This window comes from Littorina saxatilis, linkage group LG2, assembly GCF_037325665.1.
Source record: "Littorina saxatilis isolate snail1 linkage group LG2, US_GU_Lsax_2.0, whole genome shotgun sequence".
Classification (NCBI taxonomy): Eukaryota; Metazoa; Mollusca; class Gastropoda; order Littorinimorpha; family Littorinidae; genus Littorina; species Littorina saxatilis.
In genome coordinates, this window is record NC_090246.1 from 6,069,581 (window position 1) to 6,087,974 (window position 18,394).

An 18,394-nucleotide genomic window follows, 5' to 3' on the forward strand; every position below is an offset into this window, starting at 1 on the left:
AAATTGTATAGGCATAGATAAAAATGTCCACCAAAATACCCGTGTGACTTGGAATAATAGGCCGTGAAAAGTAGGATATGCGCCGAAATCGCTGTGATCTGCTGGCCGATGTGAATGCGTGATGTATTGTGTAAAAAAAATTCCATCTCACACGGGCATAAATAAATCCCTGCGCCTTGAATATGTGCGCGATATAAAATGCATACAAAAATTAAAAAAATAAAAAATCCCTGCGCTTAGAACTGTACCCATGCACGGAACACGCGCGATATAGGCCTCATATTGATTGATTGATAACACGAAATTCTTACCCCACAAAATATTTACTCCGGAGTAAAAATTTCGTACGACATTCTTACTCCGAGTACACCTTTCGTACGAGAAAAGAACTCCCCAAGGCACGAAAAAATTACTCCCTCCACGAAATTTTGACTCCGCAATTTGTTTACTTCCAGTAAAAATCTCGTACGCGAAAATGAGATGCGGGGGAAGGGATAATGCCAATACGTGATCTCGCGCAAACAAATGTCGCGCTACCCTCCCTCCACTGACCCCTTCCACCACCAAGACTAACAGGGGACAGGGGAGTAAAAGTTGTGTACACCTGGCGTGGGCAGTAAATTGCTCGTGTTAGGGTGGAATAATTTATTCGTTATTTATTCGTAAGGGGGAGTAACATTTTCGACCGAAATGTGACTCGGAACACAACTGTCGTGGGGAGTAATTTTCTCGTGTTATGGGGGAGTAAGTTTTTCGTGAAGGGAGTACAATTTTCGTACGACATTTTTACTCCGGAGTAAAAATCTCGTGGGAGTAATTTTCTCGTGTTACACCGGCACGGAGGCGTCTGAAGATAGTGAGGAGGTTTGTTGGGAGATCGGGGTGTAGATCGTTCATATCAATAATAATAATAATAATAATAAAACATTCTTTTATAGCGCTGTTCACCGCCAAATGGCAGTCTCATTGCGCTTTACATTAGACATATAAAGAGTTTCATCGTAGGAAATAACATACAAGCATTACATCAAAATTAAAAAATTCATAGACAACGACCACTTATAGTTCTAATTAATCTAGAAAAAACATTTTTAAAAAGATGAAAATACATAAGATAAGTAATAGATACATAGTTACAAATAAAAAGTCTGACAATAAAACAGGGGGAGGATAGCGCGACATTCGTTTGCGCGAGATCACAATCATGATATTATTGGCATTATCCCTTCGCTTGCATCCCATTTTCGCGAACGAGATTTTTACTGGAAGTAAAACAAACGGAGTAAGAATTTCGTACGAAATTTTTACTCCGGAGTAAAGTTTTCGTGGAGTAAAAATGTTGTGTTACACCGGCTCGAACAGGCCTGCAAAATAACTTAAAATCAAAACTGCCGCAAAACACTAACAAACTGAAACAGCGCGCACGAACACTTACACACGGTGACTGACACACACACACACACACACACACACACTACACACTAGCAAACACTCAGTCATCGACAACAGAAACAAGTACTAGTCGACAATTAAAACCTCACAGCCAGCAACTCAAAGTCCGTGCCTAGGTAGTTTTGTCCCGACATAGTCGTGTAAGACGATAAGAGATAGTTGACGAATTGTTAATGCGGCAGAACGAGATTTAGGCTACTAGATTAGAATCAAATCAAATCAAGGTATGTGTATAAATGGCAGCTACGTATTTTCTTCAGTTGTTATTTAAAGTTGTTCGAGTTTACGTGTTGGTGTTGAATTGCTTTTAACTCCAGATTCCTGTGGGATAAACCAAAGGAGAATTGAAGACGGGATTAAAGATGGGACAGCTGTTGATGCAATAATATCAAATCACATTTACACAATGTATGGACTTTTTTTCTTTTCTAAGTCTTGTTGTCTTCTACCACATGTGATTATATTCAGTCAGTTCAGTTGTCTTTTCACTGATTCCATTTAATTATACACTTACTTGGTTGATCTTCAGTTTTGACCAGTAGGCCTACCGGGTGTGGCTGCATCTTCACCGTGCTTCCTCCGTCTCAGTGTCTTTTCACTCTATCCTTCCCCCCGTCCCCCCACCCAAACCATCCCCCGTCTATCCCTCCCGATCATCTCTCTCTTGATCTGCTGCACGACCGTTCCCGGCCAGCGTGTGTGTCAGTGTGAGTGTGTGTGTACATGTGTGCTAGCGTGTGCGTGTGTGTGTGTGTGTGTGTGTTTTGCCAATCAGTGTACATGTCATTATGTGACGTGTGTCACATAGTCCCCTTCAGTGCAACAAACCAACAAATCCGACAGCCAGTCAAACTTACCCCCCCCCCCCCCTCACTCCACATTCACACACACACATAAACACACACACGCACACGCTAGCACACATGTACACACACACTCACACTGACTCACACACACGCACGTCAGTGACGCACATATAGGCTACGCCACACACACTGTGACACACACACACACACGCCGCACCCCCCCCCCCCCCCCATGCGACACACATGCTTTTTTTCACTGCAGTTATTACATCTGACGTGTTGCGCCAGTTGTCGCATTGAAGTTTGTAAACAGATGCCCAGCTTCGTCTTTGAATGAAATTATTGAACAGAGCGAGTTTAATTCGTGCTTGAAACTGTAACGTAACCATGTCATCACTGAAGTTAAATCTCAAAAGGCAGTTGAGGATACATATTTTGTCAGGCTATATATCAACGACTTGGCGAGTGTGACACACACACACACTGACACATACACACACACACACACACACACACACACACACTGACACACCTTCCGCCGCGGCGAAGACCGAGACCACTGCACTCACGAGAGAGTCGAGTCAAGTCAAGTCCATATTTATTTTAAAAAAAAACCTAGGGTTACATGAATTAAAAAAAAAATTGCAATAAACACGACAAAAAAGATAATATATGTAATAATGAGACACAACGCTTCTAATTAACCGAAAATAAATCAAGCTTAATTCATAACTAAATAATTGTAATCATACATTTTTTTTTTACAGGAATGTATGTGTTTCTGTGTTCGTTTTTGTTTTAATAAAAAAAAACGTGATCAAATAAATCAGAACTCTTTCAAAATACCCTTAATGAAATATGTTAAATTCATTAACTTTCGGTTTTTTTGTTAATTCAAATCAATGTTTAAATTTGACTGCATTTGAGTTTCTACAAAAATACAATGGTAACAACCTTTTTCTCAAATTTTCAAAAAAATGACACTGAAATATAAAATGAAATTCATCTCCGAGTTCTCCAGACTGGCATTTAACACAAATTCTTTCGTTATGTGGTATATTTAACATTCGGCCTTTCTGTGTTGGCAATTTATGATTTAATGTTCTATTTAAAACGTAAAAAAAGAGAGTGCCAGGGCACTGTCCACTGACTGACCGGCACGGTTGGCCTAGTGGTAAGACGTCCGCCCCGTGATCGGGAGGTCGTGGGTTCGAACCCCGGCCGGGTCATACCAAAGACTTTAAAATTGGCAATCTAGTGGCTGCTCCGCCTGGCGTCTGGCATTATGGGGTTAGTGCTAGGACTGGTTGGTCCGGTGTCAGAATAATGTGACTGGGTGAGACATGAAGCCTGTGCTGCGACTTCTGTCTTGTGTGTGGCGCACGTAATATGTCAAAGCAGCACCGTCCTGATATGGCCCTTCGTGGTCGGCTGGGCGTTAAACAAACAAACTGTCCACCGTGAGTACTGCCACGGAGTGGTCAAAGGGAAGTAACACCGCTTTTGTACACTTCACGAGAGTTACTAGTACCTGGCAAAATGGAGACGATATCTACCCTGGTGAGGATTTCGCTTCCCAGTTATTTGAAGAGCCTGCCCATTCCCAGCTCTTTGGGCGGCTTTGCAAAATTGTCAGGTAAGAAAAGCTTTTTGTGAATGTACTCTGCAGCTGCCAGTCATTGTCGCCGAGTTACGATGTGACTTTTCAAGGTGAACCGCGTGAATGAATAGTGGCCTTGGTCAGTTGGTGTCTGTCACCTGACAACCTGTGCCGACTCTCAACTTCTCTTCAACGGGAATTTCATGTCGTTGAAAGAAGTGTAACGCCATGAACGCCAAACTGATTACAAGTTCTCACTCATTTAAACATTTGTGATACCGGCATTTTCCCGTTGAGATATCGGGCCTGTTGCACAAGTTTGATTTCTAGCTGACACGTTGAAATTGAAAAGCATAGCCTTGTCAAAGAAGGTTCTGAACCGTGCAGCTTGTGTTTCAACTGTCACATAATACATGACCTCGATTTCACTTGACAGTGTGTTCGTCGGACTAGTACCGTTGTTACTTGACGTGACAGGGTCTGGTTGCCGGCTTTTTGCTCTGAAAATCAAACCTGATCCTGACACTGAGAGGCTGTACATTTCCCTTGTCAGCGTTCACTCCAGGAATCCTAACAAAGTCACTAGTAGTAGTAGTACCAGAATGTCCTAGCTAGTGAACAGGACAACTGTGAACACATTCATTACTTAAATGTTCAAATTCAGTGGTGTGTGTGTGTGCACTTGACTTGATTAAAAAAAAAAAGATAAGCTTGGATGAGAGTATGAATTATGAGCCAGTGTAATTAAAGATATTTATAATGGAAGGGCGCTGGTTCTGTGCGACGCTTAGTTTTCGAGATAGGTGTGACTGACGAAGTACAGGACGTCACATTCCAAATAAGCACGACTATGTTGCAGGTGGAAGCCGCTGAGATTGCATTTCTTTGGGAGGTTTCCGCAAAAATTGATATTACACGATTTGCGCAAAACAGTTGAGAAGCAGACGATCTCTGAGATCTCTGTTCGTCTCGTGATAACGTTATTTTGTATGATAACGATTCACTTGCAAACTAAAGTATAAAATTTGGTGTGTCAGTGGTAAATTTAAATGATATAGAAATGTGTAATACAGACAAAGCAAACAAATAAACGTGTTTTTTTCGTGCAAATGTTGCGTTGTATGGGTGTTTGGGTGGCCACGTGATATACACAAAGCAAAGTGCGGGACGGACTCTGCTCTGTGCTGTAACACTGGCAAGTTCAAAACAAGAGAAAAACGATTTCGTTATTCGGGCTGCCATGAGGGATGTATGTATTTTTCAAATTGTTGTAAAATAAGTCTTGTATTTATCACCGTACTCACGCCATGTTATTTTTTTCGTCACACCTAAAACCGTTATTTCTTGTGAGCGACGCAGTATTTTTAAACTACTTTGTGATCATTGACAGTACATTTATGATTGAAAGTACTTATTGTGTTAAAAACATCCAACCATAACATGTTCCAGTTGAATTGCTAACTGCTTTACTTTCTATCATTTTTGTTTAGCACCTATCTCACTGTGTGCATGTCGCCGTGTCATCAATGTGTGTGTAGCCTGTGTGTTTAGCACCTGTCTCACTGTGTGCATGTCACCGTGTCATCAATGTGTGTGTAGCCTGTGTGTTTAGCACCTGTCTCACTGTGTGCATGTCACCGTGTCATCAATGTGTGTGTAGCCTGTGTGTTTAGCACCTGTCTCACTGTGTGCATGTCACCGTGTCATCAATGTGTGTGTAGCCTGTGTGTTTAGCACCTGTCTCACTGTGTGCATGTGACGGGCGCTGTGGCGGGGTGGTAAGACGTCGGCCTCTTAATCGGAAGGTCGAGGGTTCGAATCCCGGCCGCGGCCGCCTGGTGGGTTAAGTGTGGAGATTTTTCCGATCTCACAGGTCAACTTATGTGCAGACCTGCTAGTGGCTTATCCCCCTTCGTGTGTACACGCAAGCACAAGACCAAGTGCGCACGGAAAAGATCCTGTAATCCATGTCAGAGTTCGGTGGGTTATAGAAACACGAAAATACCCAGCATGCTTCCTCCGAAAGCGGCGTATGGCTGCCTTAATGGCGGGGTAAAAACGGTCGTACACGTAGAATTCCACTCGTGCAAAAACACGAGGGTACGTGGGAGTTTCAGCCCACGAACGCAGAAGAAGAAGACTGTGTGCATGTCACCGTGTCATCAATGTGTGTGTAGCCTGTGTGTTTAGCACCTGTCTCGCTGTGTGCATATCACCGTGTCATCAATGTGTGTGTAGCCTGTGTGTTTAGCACCTGTCTCACTGTGTGCATGTCACCGTGTCATCAATGTGTGTGTAGCCTGTGTGTTTAGCACCTGTCTCACTGTGTGCATGTCACCGTGTCATCAATGTGTGTGTAGCCTGTGTGTTTAGCACCTGTCTGTGTGCATGTCACCGTGTCATCAATGTGTGTGTAGCCTGTGTGTTTAGCACCTGTCTCACTGTGTGCATGTCACCGTGTCATCAATGTGTGTGTAGCCTGTGTGTTTAGCACCTGTCTCACTGTGTGCATGTCACCGTGTCATCAATGTGTGTGTAGCCTGTGTGTTTAGCACCTGTCTCACTGTGTGCATGTCACCATGTCATCAATGTGCGTGTAGCCTGTGTGTTTGAGAGAGAGAGACAATAACCATTCTTTATTTAACGAGGGTAATAGAGTTTACAGCAGTGATCTGCTTTTTTACATAGATCTATCTGATCCTCACCCTAAAGAGGGACTAATATAATTGGCTAAAGAATAAACAAGTAAAGAAAATAACTGTTACATGATTAGAGGTAAACTGAAGTAAGAACACATTATACATGAGTTGTTCTCCCTAGTTGGTGACTGTGAGGTGTGGTATGTGAAAACAGCAATAACTCTGCAGAAGCATATATTTTGACAAGTTTTAACTATGTGTTGTGTTTGTCGATTGTGAAAGAACCACCATGAGCAACCCACTGCCCCAAATTGGAAAATTATATTAGCAAATTAAAAAATTCTAACGAAAAACCCCTCAAAATGGCGTCCGAAAATGGGAATGCCGACCCCACTCACTTTCCAAGCTTGCTTGTTGAAAATTGAATGGTGCCCGTTGAACGATTATAACATTCAGCCACAGATAATAGCTTCATAGAAAGATTCAAACTCAAATTAAGTGATTTTGCTTTGTGTAATCGATAAACGGCGACCACAAACTTTTGCTAACGTGCGTTGCCCATGGTGTCACAGCCAACCTCTCGAACACGGACGCATTTTGTTTGGTTTAGCAGACGACAAATGTTGTCAGCAGACATGCAAATGAACTTGCCATGCTTTGGATATCAGTATCAATTTGTAAATGGAATGCTCAAGCGTGTAATAAATATCCTGTACGGGTATTTCATTTCAGCGTCACATATGAAACGCAACATGTTAGCAATTTTCAAACGCGATTTACACAAACTTGGACAAAAATCTAGGTCAACATTTTATCAACACCGGAACTGACTCGTGAAGAACACACATTTCTGTGACGTTTTGAGCAAATTCAAATCGAAACTAGTCACGTGAAGAAGAAACAACACGTGGTGTCACAATATTATGGGATGGTTTTTTACCGGAAACGCACGTGTATAATTTTCAAGGAGGTTCGCGAGGTCCGCGCAACTTTCAAAGTTTGGTCAGTAAATGTACTTTATTTCTACTTTATATTAATACATGTTCCAGTCCCATTGCTCAGCGTTTGTTCGACTTAGTTTCACACATTTGGCATGTAGAATATCTATGAAGATTAAAGAATACATGACATCGAGTCAAAGAGCCTGTGGTGTTACATGAAACGCAATGTCTTCGTACACTGAGAAAAGCGATTAACACACTTCCAATCGAACTCATTGTCACTAAATTAGTAAATATAATAAAGAACTTGCATTCTGAGAATAACTATGTAGCCTGTTGTGAAACTAAATGAAAGAAAGTTAGATTGATGATTAGTTGCTAACGTACCATTAATCTCAGTGTGACGCCAAAACTGTTGTTAATTATCTACAATTAACTGTAGTCAAAACCCAAGCAGCAAAATAATGTTCTACATGCTGTGCTATAGTGCAAGGGTCATTAGCAAACATGCTGTGGTGTTAAGGGAATGCTGGTCCTTGTCTTAACTGTGTCTATGGTATTGTCAGCACCTCTCTTTAACAGCGTTACGGTGTCACAGTAAACGCCTCGCCCCACACCCAAAACCTTAATCGCTTTTTTATTTCCTATATGTCTAATGAACATTGTTTATCAAGGACTTCAACAACAGGTATAGTTTGTTTCAAGAACAAAAGGCATTTTAACCATAATAACAGAAAGGTGTCACAGTGTAACGCTGTCATCGGTGGGCGAGTAGTGCACTTTAATCCCACATTTGTGAAGATCCATGCCAGGTACTGCTAGTTTGAAAAGCTTTCCATAATCTGCAACATTGGGGCTCTTGAAAAATAACTAAAAACAGACAACTCCAGACAATTGAACATTGGTTCCACTTTCCTGGTTTTGGTAACCAAGAGGGGAGAACAACTCTCATACATGTACATACAATACAATGCATAGAAAAAAAAAAGCGAGCTCATTAGAGAGAGAGAGAGAGAGGCTCAGACTCCGACTCCGACTCAGAACTTTATTACAAAAGGATAAATGTTTTAGGCAAAGCCTATTCTTCCAACCTGTCCTTTATACAACACATAAAGACAGACGGACATAAAAAATAAAAATTCAATCATATGAATCAATCAATCAATGAGTCTTATATCGGGCATATTCCGTGGGTACAGTTCTAGGCGCTCTGCAGTGATGCCGTGTGAGATGAAATTTTATACGGCCAGTTGATTGCAGCCATTTCGGCGCATATTTACCTTTCACGGCCTATTATTCCTTTAAGTCACACGGGTATAGGTAGACAATTATTAACTGTGCCTAAGCAATTTTGCCAGGAAAGACCCTTTTGTCAATCGTGGGATCTTTAACGTGCACACCCAATGTAGTGTACACGGGGGGAGGTTCGGACACCGAAGAGAGTCTGCACACAAAGTTGACTCTGTGAAATAAATTTCCGCCGAACCTGGGATCGAACTCACGCTGACAGCGGCCAACTGAATACAAATCCAGCGCGCTACCAACTGAGCTATACCCCCGCCTCATATAAGATACAGAATTACATTGTATGGATTGCAACACAATGTGCATTTAAGGAATTATATAGGGAGAACTCAAAAATTACAAAATTACATTGACACAGTTAAACCTTTCATTTTGAGAATTAAGTTGCTCAAATCAGCTACACATCCGTTAACACTAGTACAAAATGTTCAACAAAATAACAATCAGACAAGACATTTCATTCACGAATGATGTGTGAACGTGACTGTCTCTTAAACATTTTCACTGAAGTTGCATTTCTTATCTGTTGTGGGAAGGAGTTCCAGAGAAACGCTCCCGAGAAGGCTAAGCTCGATTTATAGAGGTCTATTATTAGGAGGGATGATTTTTTGGGACCCATATCTTTTTGTGGCATGTTTGAAATGTGATTGCAAATATTTAGGACAGTCGTCATTTAGAATTTTATACATGAACACAGCCTTGTTTAACGTCAACTGATCTTTCAAGGGGAGGAAATTCAGGAGCTTTAGTTTATCATCCGTGGACCTATTCAAATCATGCAGAATAAGTTTTGCAGCTCGGCGATGTAGGGAATTGAGTCTTTTTAAATGAACGTCACTGCAGTTATCCCAAAGTGTTGAAGCGAAGTTTATATGAGGCATTATGTGGGCGTAATAGAACATTTTGAGTGCTTCAGAATCGGCGTAATGCCTTAATTTTGATAACAGGTACAAATTCTTTGATACTACTTTGCAAATATTACTCAGATGAGTTTGCCATTTCAACTCTTGATCAATGGTAACACCTAATAATCTAGAGAGAGAGAGAGAGAGAGAGAGAGAGAGAGAGAGAGAGAGAGAGAGAGAGAGAGAGAGAGAGAGAGAGAGAGAGAGAGAGAGAGAGAGAGAGAGAGAGAGAGAGAGAGAGAGAGAGAGAGAGAGAGAGAGAGAGAGAGAGAGAGAGAGAGAGAGAGAGAGAGAGTTTCTCTGGTCTCTACTTTCTTGTCCTGCCTCAAGGTGGGGACTGGATTGCGCTGGTGCCGTTGGTGGGGACAGTGTCGCTGATCGTGTACGTGACGGTGCTTGCCTTCAAGCCGCCGGTCAAGCCGAAGGACGTCGCGTGCAACATGAAGATCCAGAAGGAGAGCCCCAAGGTGGTCAACATGGTGGACATTGAGGACCTAGGAGACAAGATCAGCTACTGCCGCTGCTGGCGCTCTAAGAAGGTAACGTTAACCTGCACCTGATCACGCTTTGGACTACACAGTCCGCATGATGTCGGTCGTGTATGACCCATACTTTCTAAATAATAATAATAATAATAAATGAGCATTTATATAGCGCAACATCATAACTTTACAATTATGCTCTTTGCGCTTGACACATTTAAAATTAAAACACAGTTATACAAGCATTTACATCTACATTCATAGTCAGTAACGCTTAATTAAAAGCATACACCATCAAACATACATTACAAAAGATTCTTCCACTAAGTAAGTAATAAAAACATGAATAAAATAGGTAGTGAAAACAAGGAAAAAACAAGAAAGGTAGGTTGTTGGAACGTTTGTTATTGACAGAACAATACATTCACAAATATATCGACGCAACGGTCTATTAAGTGCACAGACAAACAATAACGAAAACTTATCTATATCCATACTTTCTAAAGAAGAAATAAACGGTTATAAATAAATAAGTGACCCACGCCATCCCAATAGGTATAACGTAATAAAATACCTTCTTTAGTTCCATATGGCCCTTTATGGGTCGTCGAAGACCTACAACATCTGGACTGTGTAGTTCAAATGACGTCATTGTTTATTTGTTTGTTTATAAAGATAATCCTTTAAAAATTAGACGATAGAAAGGTTCTGTGTTGTTTGAGGATAACATGAAGTCTCAAATCAAGAACTCCCTTCAGTTTTAGAGATACAGACACTTGTGTGAGGCTGCGGGTCGTCCACGGCCCAGGAGCACGGTGAAAGTTAAAGGTCCACTCTGCCCGTTGAAAACGGTTCACCTCACTGTCTCATGTCTGGTCAAGCTTTAACAAAAACATGCGGTAAGACCATCCCTGATATAGCACTGTGCACAGAGAGAACCCAGGTTGTTCATTGTTGGGGGGGGGGGGGGGGGGGGGGTGGTAGTTTACCAACACACATTTCAGTTTGATACTTCAAAAGAGGTAGAACACATTCTCAGGCTGAGTATGAAATGTCAGGCAAGAGAATCTTTCGCCGTTTGGCGGAAATCCGCCTTTTTGATGAGCCCCAGGTTCATTTCTGAGATCGGTGTAAATCCGTTGAGAAAATGGGGGGGGGGGGGGGGTATGGTACTTTTATCCGCGTAACAGCTTCCATTGGCGATAGTTTATTCTCAATTGGCGTATTCTTATTTGGACTGAATGTTGCTTGTACGAAATTTGCCGAGTAGAACCCGAGGATGATAAGAATGCTGTCGGAAACAGCCGAGCAAGTGGTTTTATGCTTGTTCCGGAATTTGCCGAAGATTTCCGAGCGCTTTCTTTGTTTTTACGGATCGTGCAGTTTCTAGACCACGCGCCATTTTGGTCACCATGCATCGACGAATTACGAAAAGCGAAAAGGCCTTTGCGGCCGAAATCGACTTAACTGTGAAAAACAAATGGAATTTTGGTTGGCTTGAGGAGAGAGTGAAGACTTCGATCTGGTTGACGAAAGGCAAAGTCAAAAAAGAACACACAGTGGAGCTCTCACGATTTTGAACACATTGGTGAGAAATTACTGCAGCTTCAAGTGCACTGTTTTGTAAAGTTATGGTGTCTCCTGGTGCACGTTTTAGGTGTGGAAAATGCCAAAAAAACTCAGCTTCAGGGGGCGTTGCCTATAGCGGCCCCTGCATTATTTTCCTCCTTTTTGATGGTTTCCTGTCATAATTGTTGCTATCAGTATCAGTGTATTGTCAGTGCTCAAGCTCTGTTTACGGTAACATAGGCAAAAAAATAGGGTCGGTAGGTCGTGAATTTATTTATTTATTTTTTTTCTCCAAAAAAACATATTTTCTAAATTATTTTGCCAAAAAACAGACTTTTTAAATTTTTTAAACTTTTTTTTCTCCCAAATGCATAAAAAAAAGTCTAGGGTCGCGCAAAAAAATAGGGTCGGTCGGGATACCGTAAACAGACTATTTGGTTTTTTTGTTGGCCTAAAGATTATCTATGCTTAAGGCAGTAGGACACACCTCCCTTCCCGGATTTAGAACGCGTTTCCTGTCGTAACAGATTATCCACTTATTAGCCATATCCGTATGCAAAATAATGAAATAAACATTAGGAAATGGCAGAAGTTTACAACTATCGACATTCTCTATCAGTGCAATAAAAAACAATCGTTAGAACTTGCATTTACGACATGTCGTGCGTGAGAACGTGTCAGTAAACAAGCACTTCTTGCCTGGCTGAAGAACCTTACGAGTCAATCAGTCTAAAACAGACAAGTAATGGAAAGCAGTCTGCGGATAAACATAACAAACTGCTGATGAAAAAGTGTGTCCATCCCTGCTCTGGATAGTAAAAGACATCGGACTGATGACAAAGTGGCAGCGTTCACGCGAAAAGATATTTTTCAGATTATCGCTTCTACATTTTATTGCACGTACTTGGGGCAGATCTGAATTTCACACTGGAAGATGACAAATTGGTCTTGTGAGTTGAGAACCACATTTATCAGGTAACTTACGAAACCGGAGTGTGTGTGTGTGTGTGTCAGTGTGTGTGTGTGTGTGTCAGTGTGTGTGTGTGTGTTTGTGGGTGTGCCGGATTACCATTAACGCACCCTTTTGGACTTTTCTACGTAACCTTACTATGCCTGCTGTGACATTCACGAGGATTATTGTAATACTTGGACAATCGTGTGCCTGTGCTGAACTTGCAGGAAGACAAACGGCGTCGGAACGGTATACGTGCTGCCAAGTGTGCACGCCCAGAGTGCAGTGTGAACCGAGAGTGACTGTGTCATTGTGTGGAAGTTTTGCTTGATTGATTTATTCATGATTTAATTTGCTTTTTGGTTCAATAGAAAAATCTGTGTACGTTATACTTTGTATTTTGTGGTGTGATTCGCCCGAGTGCGAGACCCCCATCCCCGAACGCCTCTGTGGGTAGAATTGTATACTTGTGTGAGTAACGTGAGTGTGTAGATGAGTTAACGCAACAGCTAAGTTTCAGCCTGACAAAGAAATTCGAGTGACACAGCTAAGGGCTGTACTTGTTATTTCTCTATTAAAACAAATGTTTCAAGATCTTTAGGCCAATAAAAATAAATTGTCTGTTTCTAATAACATGGGTAAACAAAATAGGGTAGGTAGGTAGGGATTTTTAATTTTTTTTGCCAGGATAGAATTCTTGAAAATAACTAAATGACACAAAGAGACAAGACTCGCTATAGATAGATTGATAAACAAAATTTTAAAAATGTGACAAAGGATATAAAATGATTGTTTTACCTGGTCTGGAATCTTCAGTAGTAATTGCATAAAAAAGTCTGATATATCAATTATCATGTTAACTTTTTCTTAAAATGGGTGCGCTAAATCCTAGTCTGTTTGTTTTTAATGGACTAAGCAATCCTTGGACTGACAGAAAAGATGTATTTTAAAAATGTCCAGTTGCTTAAAATTACTTATTTTTCTAATTGGAAGAGAATATGCACTCTTTTGTGTTCAAATGGGTAGGGGGCGGGGGTAGTAAAAGGATCACAGTTCAAGATTGTGCGCGACAAGAGGTGTGTTTCTTTTAACTGTGATAAAGAGCGAAAACTCAACTTGGTATCTAACACTATTTCTGAACACTGTAACCACTTTAGCACTTTTAATTTATTTTTTCTGTCTTCCAAACTTCTAATTCAGCTTCAAAAATGAGAAAAAAAAGTGTTTTTTTCTGAATTCAACAGTTAAATCACTATGTTGGATATCTATTTTACTTCCCTATTTATCTTCTTAAGTTTTTGATCATCTGATTACCTTGCTTTCCTATTTGGAAGATAATATGCACTCTTTTCTGAAAAATGGGTAGGGGGTGGGGGTAGTAAAAGCATCAAAGTTCAAGATTTTGCGCGACAAGAGGTGTGTTTCTTTTAACTGTGATGAAGAGGGATAACTCAACTTGGTATCTAACACTATTTCTGAACACTGTAACCACATTTGCACTTTTAATTTATTTATTTCTGTCTTCCAAGCTTTAAATTCAGCTAATAAAATGAGTAAAAAAAAGTGGGTTTTTTTCTGAATTCACCAGTTAAATCACTGTATGTTGCATGTTCTATTTTGCTTCCCTATTTCTGTTTTTAAGTTTTGATCATCTGACTACCTTGCTTGTCTATTTGGAAGATAATATGCACTCTTTTCTGAAAAATGAGTAGGGGGTGGGGGTAGTAAAAGCATCACAGTTCAAAATTTTGCGCGACAAGAGGTGTATTTCTTTTAAAATTTGTGAAGAGGGATAACTCAACTTGTTATTTTACACTATTTCTGAACACTGTAACCACTTTAACACTTTTGATTTATGTTTGACTGTGTTCCATGCTTCAAATTGGGCTTCAAAAATGGATACATACGGGGTTTTTTCCAAATTCACCTGTAAAATCTTTATGTTTGATGTTCTATTTTGCTTCCCTATTTCTCTTCTTCAGTTTGTGATCATCCGATTGTTTTTTTGTTAACATATTCACAATAAAATATCACAAATTCTTCAGTAGGGTTTGCGTGAAAAAATCTCATACCTATGCTCAAACTTCAGTCGTTATCTCAAAATTTTGCGCGACAAGCTCTATTCATTTTGTTTTTTCCTGATAAACAAAACACTGAACTAACATAAAAACAAACCTTTAAAACTGCCTAACCACTTTGAAATATGGCCTCAGGTGTATACTCCAGCCTTAACCAAACTTGAAATTAATGCTACTTACCGATCTGTGCAACATTGTGATGAAGTGAGACACGTGTGTTTCAGTTCCCGCTGTGCGACGGCGCCCATAACAAGCACAACGAGGAGACCAACGACAATGTCGGCCCGCTGGTGCTGCGTCGCAAGGAAGCCGTCCCCAAGTAATCTCCCCTGACACCTCTCCTTGCCATTATCTGCCCCTGGCGCCCATGTCTGCATCAGTGTGTCTTGGTTTTCATCACCTTGCCGTTGCTTCTTTCAGGGGCTGTTGCGTCTGTTGCAGGTGTCTTGCAGACTGGATTGCTTGCTTGCTTTGTGTTGTTGAATGCTTCTGACTTACGTGCTTTTCTCTCTTTTTTGTTCAAACAACATTTTATTTATATGCACACTTACATGACAATACAAAAATGGTTTTCCTTTTGTAAACATAATTGCAAAATAGGAGAAAGATTTTAGGAATGTTGACAACGCGCCCTTTCTTTTCTTCTACGTACGCTTTTTACATTAAGATTAAGATAAAGCTCAGCAAAAAGCTTTGAAATTGCGATTATTTGCCAAAAAGCTACAACAAAAAGCTATTTTTTGCCAAGTACCAAAACCTGAAAGGGGTGAAAGAATAGAGAGAAGCAGGCATTGCATAGAAGAACAGAGCAGAGCTGCCAACTGCTACGCTTTCGGCGTAGCATGCTACGTTTTAAAAGCAAGTGCTACGCCGAGCTAAGGATTGCTACTCTTAAACAAACAATGACAAGCATGCAACAGTTCCCTCTTTTTGCAAGTCATGGTACTGATTTCTGTCTTCCATTCCATGTGGCTGTCACAAAATGGGTCATAATACATCGTCTATACTGAAAGGTGGTACTGCAGATACTCTATAAAGGGCATTCTATTATCCTGCATTCTCCTGAAACTTTATTAAAAATGTCTATTCTTGTGCAAGAAGGCATACATGCGGATGTGGCAATACATTTTAGAAAATGCTACTCTCAAACACCATTTGCTAAGCTGAAAATTAAACAAAAATCAAAATTGCTACTCTTGAGGCTTGACCCGGGTAGGCAGGTATGACAGGGGAAAGTATTGCTCAAGGAAAGGTTCAGTGTGTACATCCTTTTCACGGATGAGTTGTCCTGGGTGATGAGTTGTCCTGGATGATGAGTTGTCCTGGATGATGAGTTGTCCTGGATGATGAGTTGTCCTGGATGATGAGTTGTCCTGGATGATGAGTTGTCCTGGATGATGAGTTGTCCTGGATGATTAATTGTCCTGGATGAGTTGTCCTGGATCGTGCCATCCTATGCAGACATCTTAACACACCCAGAGGCAGGTATATAGATACAGCAGATTCATGATAACATATCTGATAAAATGTACCCACAGTATGCTTTAGTCTTAATGTGACTACATCAGCACCTGATACAATGTACCCACAGTATGCTTTAGTCTTAATGTGACTACATCAGCACCTGATACAATGTACCCACAGTATGCTTTAGTCTTGATGTGACTACATCAGCACCTGGATGCTGTGTCTGTCATTTCTCTCTGATGGCAAGTCACAGTTGTACATTTTATTTTGTGCTTTTCGCTTTATTATTGGATTACAAATACTTTGACATTTTAGAAACACATTTTGCTTGATTTACAGTTTTGTGATTTTGTTTGCTGACTGCTGTCCTTTTTTATTTTAAGATATTTTGTTTAAAAACATTTTGGTTGATTTTGTTTGAATGTGATGAGTTTCACTTTGATGCAGCTAGCACCCCCGCGGGTTAGGGGGAAGAATTTACCCGATGCTCCCCAGCATGTCGTAAGAGGCGACTAACGGATTCTTTTTCTCCTTTTACCCTTGTTAAGTGTTTCTTGTATAGAATATAGTCAATGTTTGTAAAGATTTTAGTCAAGCAGTATGTAAGAAATGTTAAGTCCTTTGTACTGGAAACTTGCATTCTCCCAGTAAGGTAATATATTGTACTACGTTGCAAGCCCCTGGAGCAATTTTTTGATTAGTGCTTTTGTGAACAAGAAACAATTAACAAGTGGCTCTATCCCATCTCCCCCCCTTTCCCCGTCGCGATATAACCTTCGTGGTTGAAAACGACGTTAAACACCAAATAAAGAAAGAAAGAAAGACAGCTAGCACATTTGCACTCCTATCACATGTAGGCGGTAACTGTTATCGACTGTTTGTAGAGTCTCAAGTTCCAGCTGAAATGTCTGTATGGAAAGTAATTAGTGATTGTTGTGTGTACATGTGTAGTCTTGTGTATACATGTGTAGTCCTGTGTGTTTGAGTGTGTCTCAGTCTTTGTCTGAGTCCAGTGACAGGACCAATAATCCAGTGCCTGAGAACCAATCATTACGTAGAACAACTTGTTTAAATTATGTTTGTTGTATTTTCACAGTACATGTAGATCATTAAGGGCTGAAAACATGCAACCTGAGAAACTTTTATCTCAATAACCTGATTTTGTTGGATAAATGAAGAGTGTTGTTTTAAAGACAAGTATGACAAAACCCAGTTTCAAATGCAAGTTTCAATGCCCCATACTTTTGAGGAGAAATGTATGAAAAGTGATCACTTGGTTATTCAATGTGTTAGTTAACGTCTCAAATTGATTTTACTGCTATTTTCGTTGTTTACTGATACGAAAATTGTGTGGAGGTAAGGAGTTACTGCCCCTGCTTTATTCAGAATTGGTAGTCCATCGGGTTAAGGGAAGTAACCCTTTCCCACTACCTAACGGTGCAGGTTATTTCCCTTCCCTCATACAACGAACCAACTTTGTTTCGGGATTATTTTCGGGTTGCTTCGAGTTGTGATTTCCACTGTACTTGTTCACCAAAATCATCGTGCTTTCATTGTATATCAAGGAGCTAATTATTTAAGGGTATGGATCATATCTGGTTCTTCCAGCCAAGAGCAAAAGATCTGCTAGCAGAAGTCTAACCTATACGTGTGAAGTTTTGCCACATGAGCAGTGGCAAGTGCTGGTTAATTTTCTTCTGATGTGCATGCAATGTGGGAAAAGAGCGTTTAAATGCACACTGATTGTGATGAAAGCAAACAAATTAAAATATCATGCAGATGTGCAGTTATTATAATACTGAGAATGTTTGGGTGAAAAAAAATGTGTCAATATTGTTTCTATTTGTGTGATGCCACCTTGTGTGTGTACGTGTGAAGATCCTGTTGAATGTTTAGACATAGTCTGTGACATGTAAGATGTACAATTATGGCCATTAACCTGTGTTAGACAGATTTTCTATCAACAAATATAAATATCTTGCTCAGTCTCTGACTCGCGTCTTGTTATCTTTGTCTGACGCGGAGGAATGAGTGTGGTAGATTCACACAACTGGTGAAAACGGAGAGAGTGAGTGTGTGATTGGTTGTTGGTTTTTTAACGTCCCTTGAATCGATATGACTGTGGGACTGGAGAGAGAGACACACACACACACATACATACGCACACGCACACACACACACACATACATACATACGCA

At 40.5% G+C, this 18,394-nt stretch overlaps 1 protein-coding gene across 1 annotated transcript; it reads left to right on the plus strand.

The window, feature by feature from the left end:
- The first annotated feature begins 3,749 nt into the window (after positions 1-3,749).
- On the plus strand, positions 3,750-18,186 carry LOC138958071 (CDGSH iron-sulfur domain-containing protein 2 homolog B-like). The gene is made up of 3 exons (XM_070329137.1): positions 3,750-3,894; positions 9,979-10,187; positions 14,954-18,186. The coding sequence occupies exons 1-3, from the start codon at positions 3,798-3,800 to the stop codon at positions 15,050-15,052; spliced, it is 405 nt and encodes a 134-aa protein (XP_070185238.1). The 5' UTR covers positions 3,750-3,797; the 3' UTR covers positions 15,053-18,186.
- Positions 18,187-18,394: the final 208 nt, after the last annotated feature.

Excerpts from the sequence above, each read along its gene's own strand:
- LOC138958071 (XM_070329137.1), top strand. The coding sequence starts at position 3,798 with ATGGAGACGATATCTACCCTGGTGAGGATTTCGCTTCCCAGTTATTTG. Across the intron at positions 3,895-9,978 it reads CGGCTTTGCAAAATTGTCAG|GTGGGGACTGGATTGCGCTG; the intron begins GTAAGAAAAGCT and ends TCCTGCCTCAAG. Across the intron at positions 10,188-14,953 it reads GCTGCTGGCGCTCTAAGAAG|TTCCCGCTGTGCGACGGCGC; the intron begins GTAACGTTAACC and ends CGTGTGTTTCAG.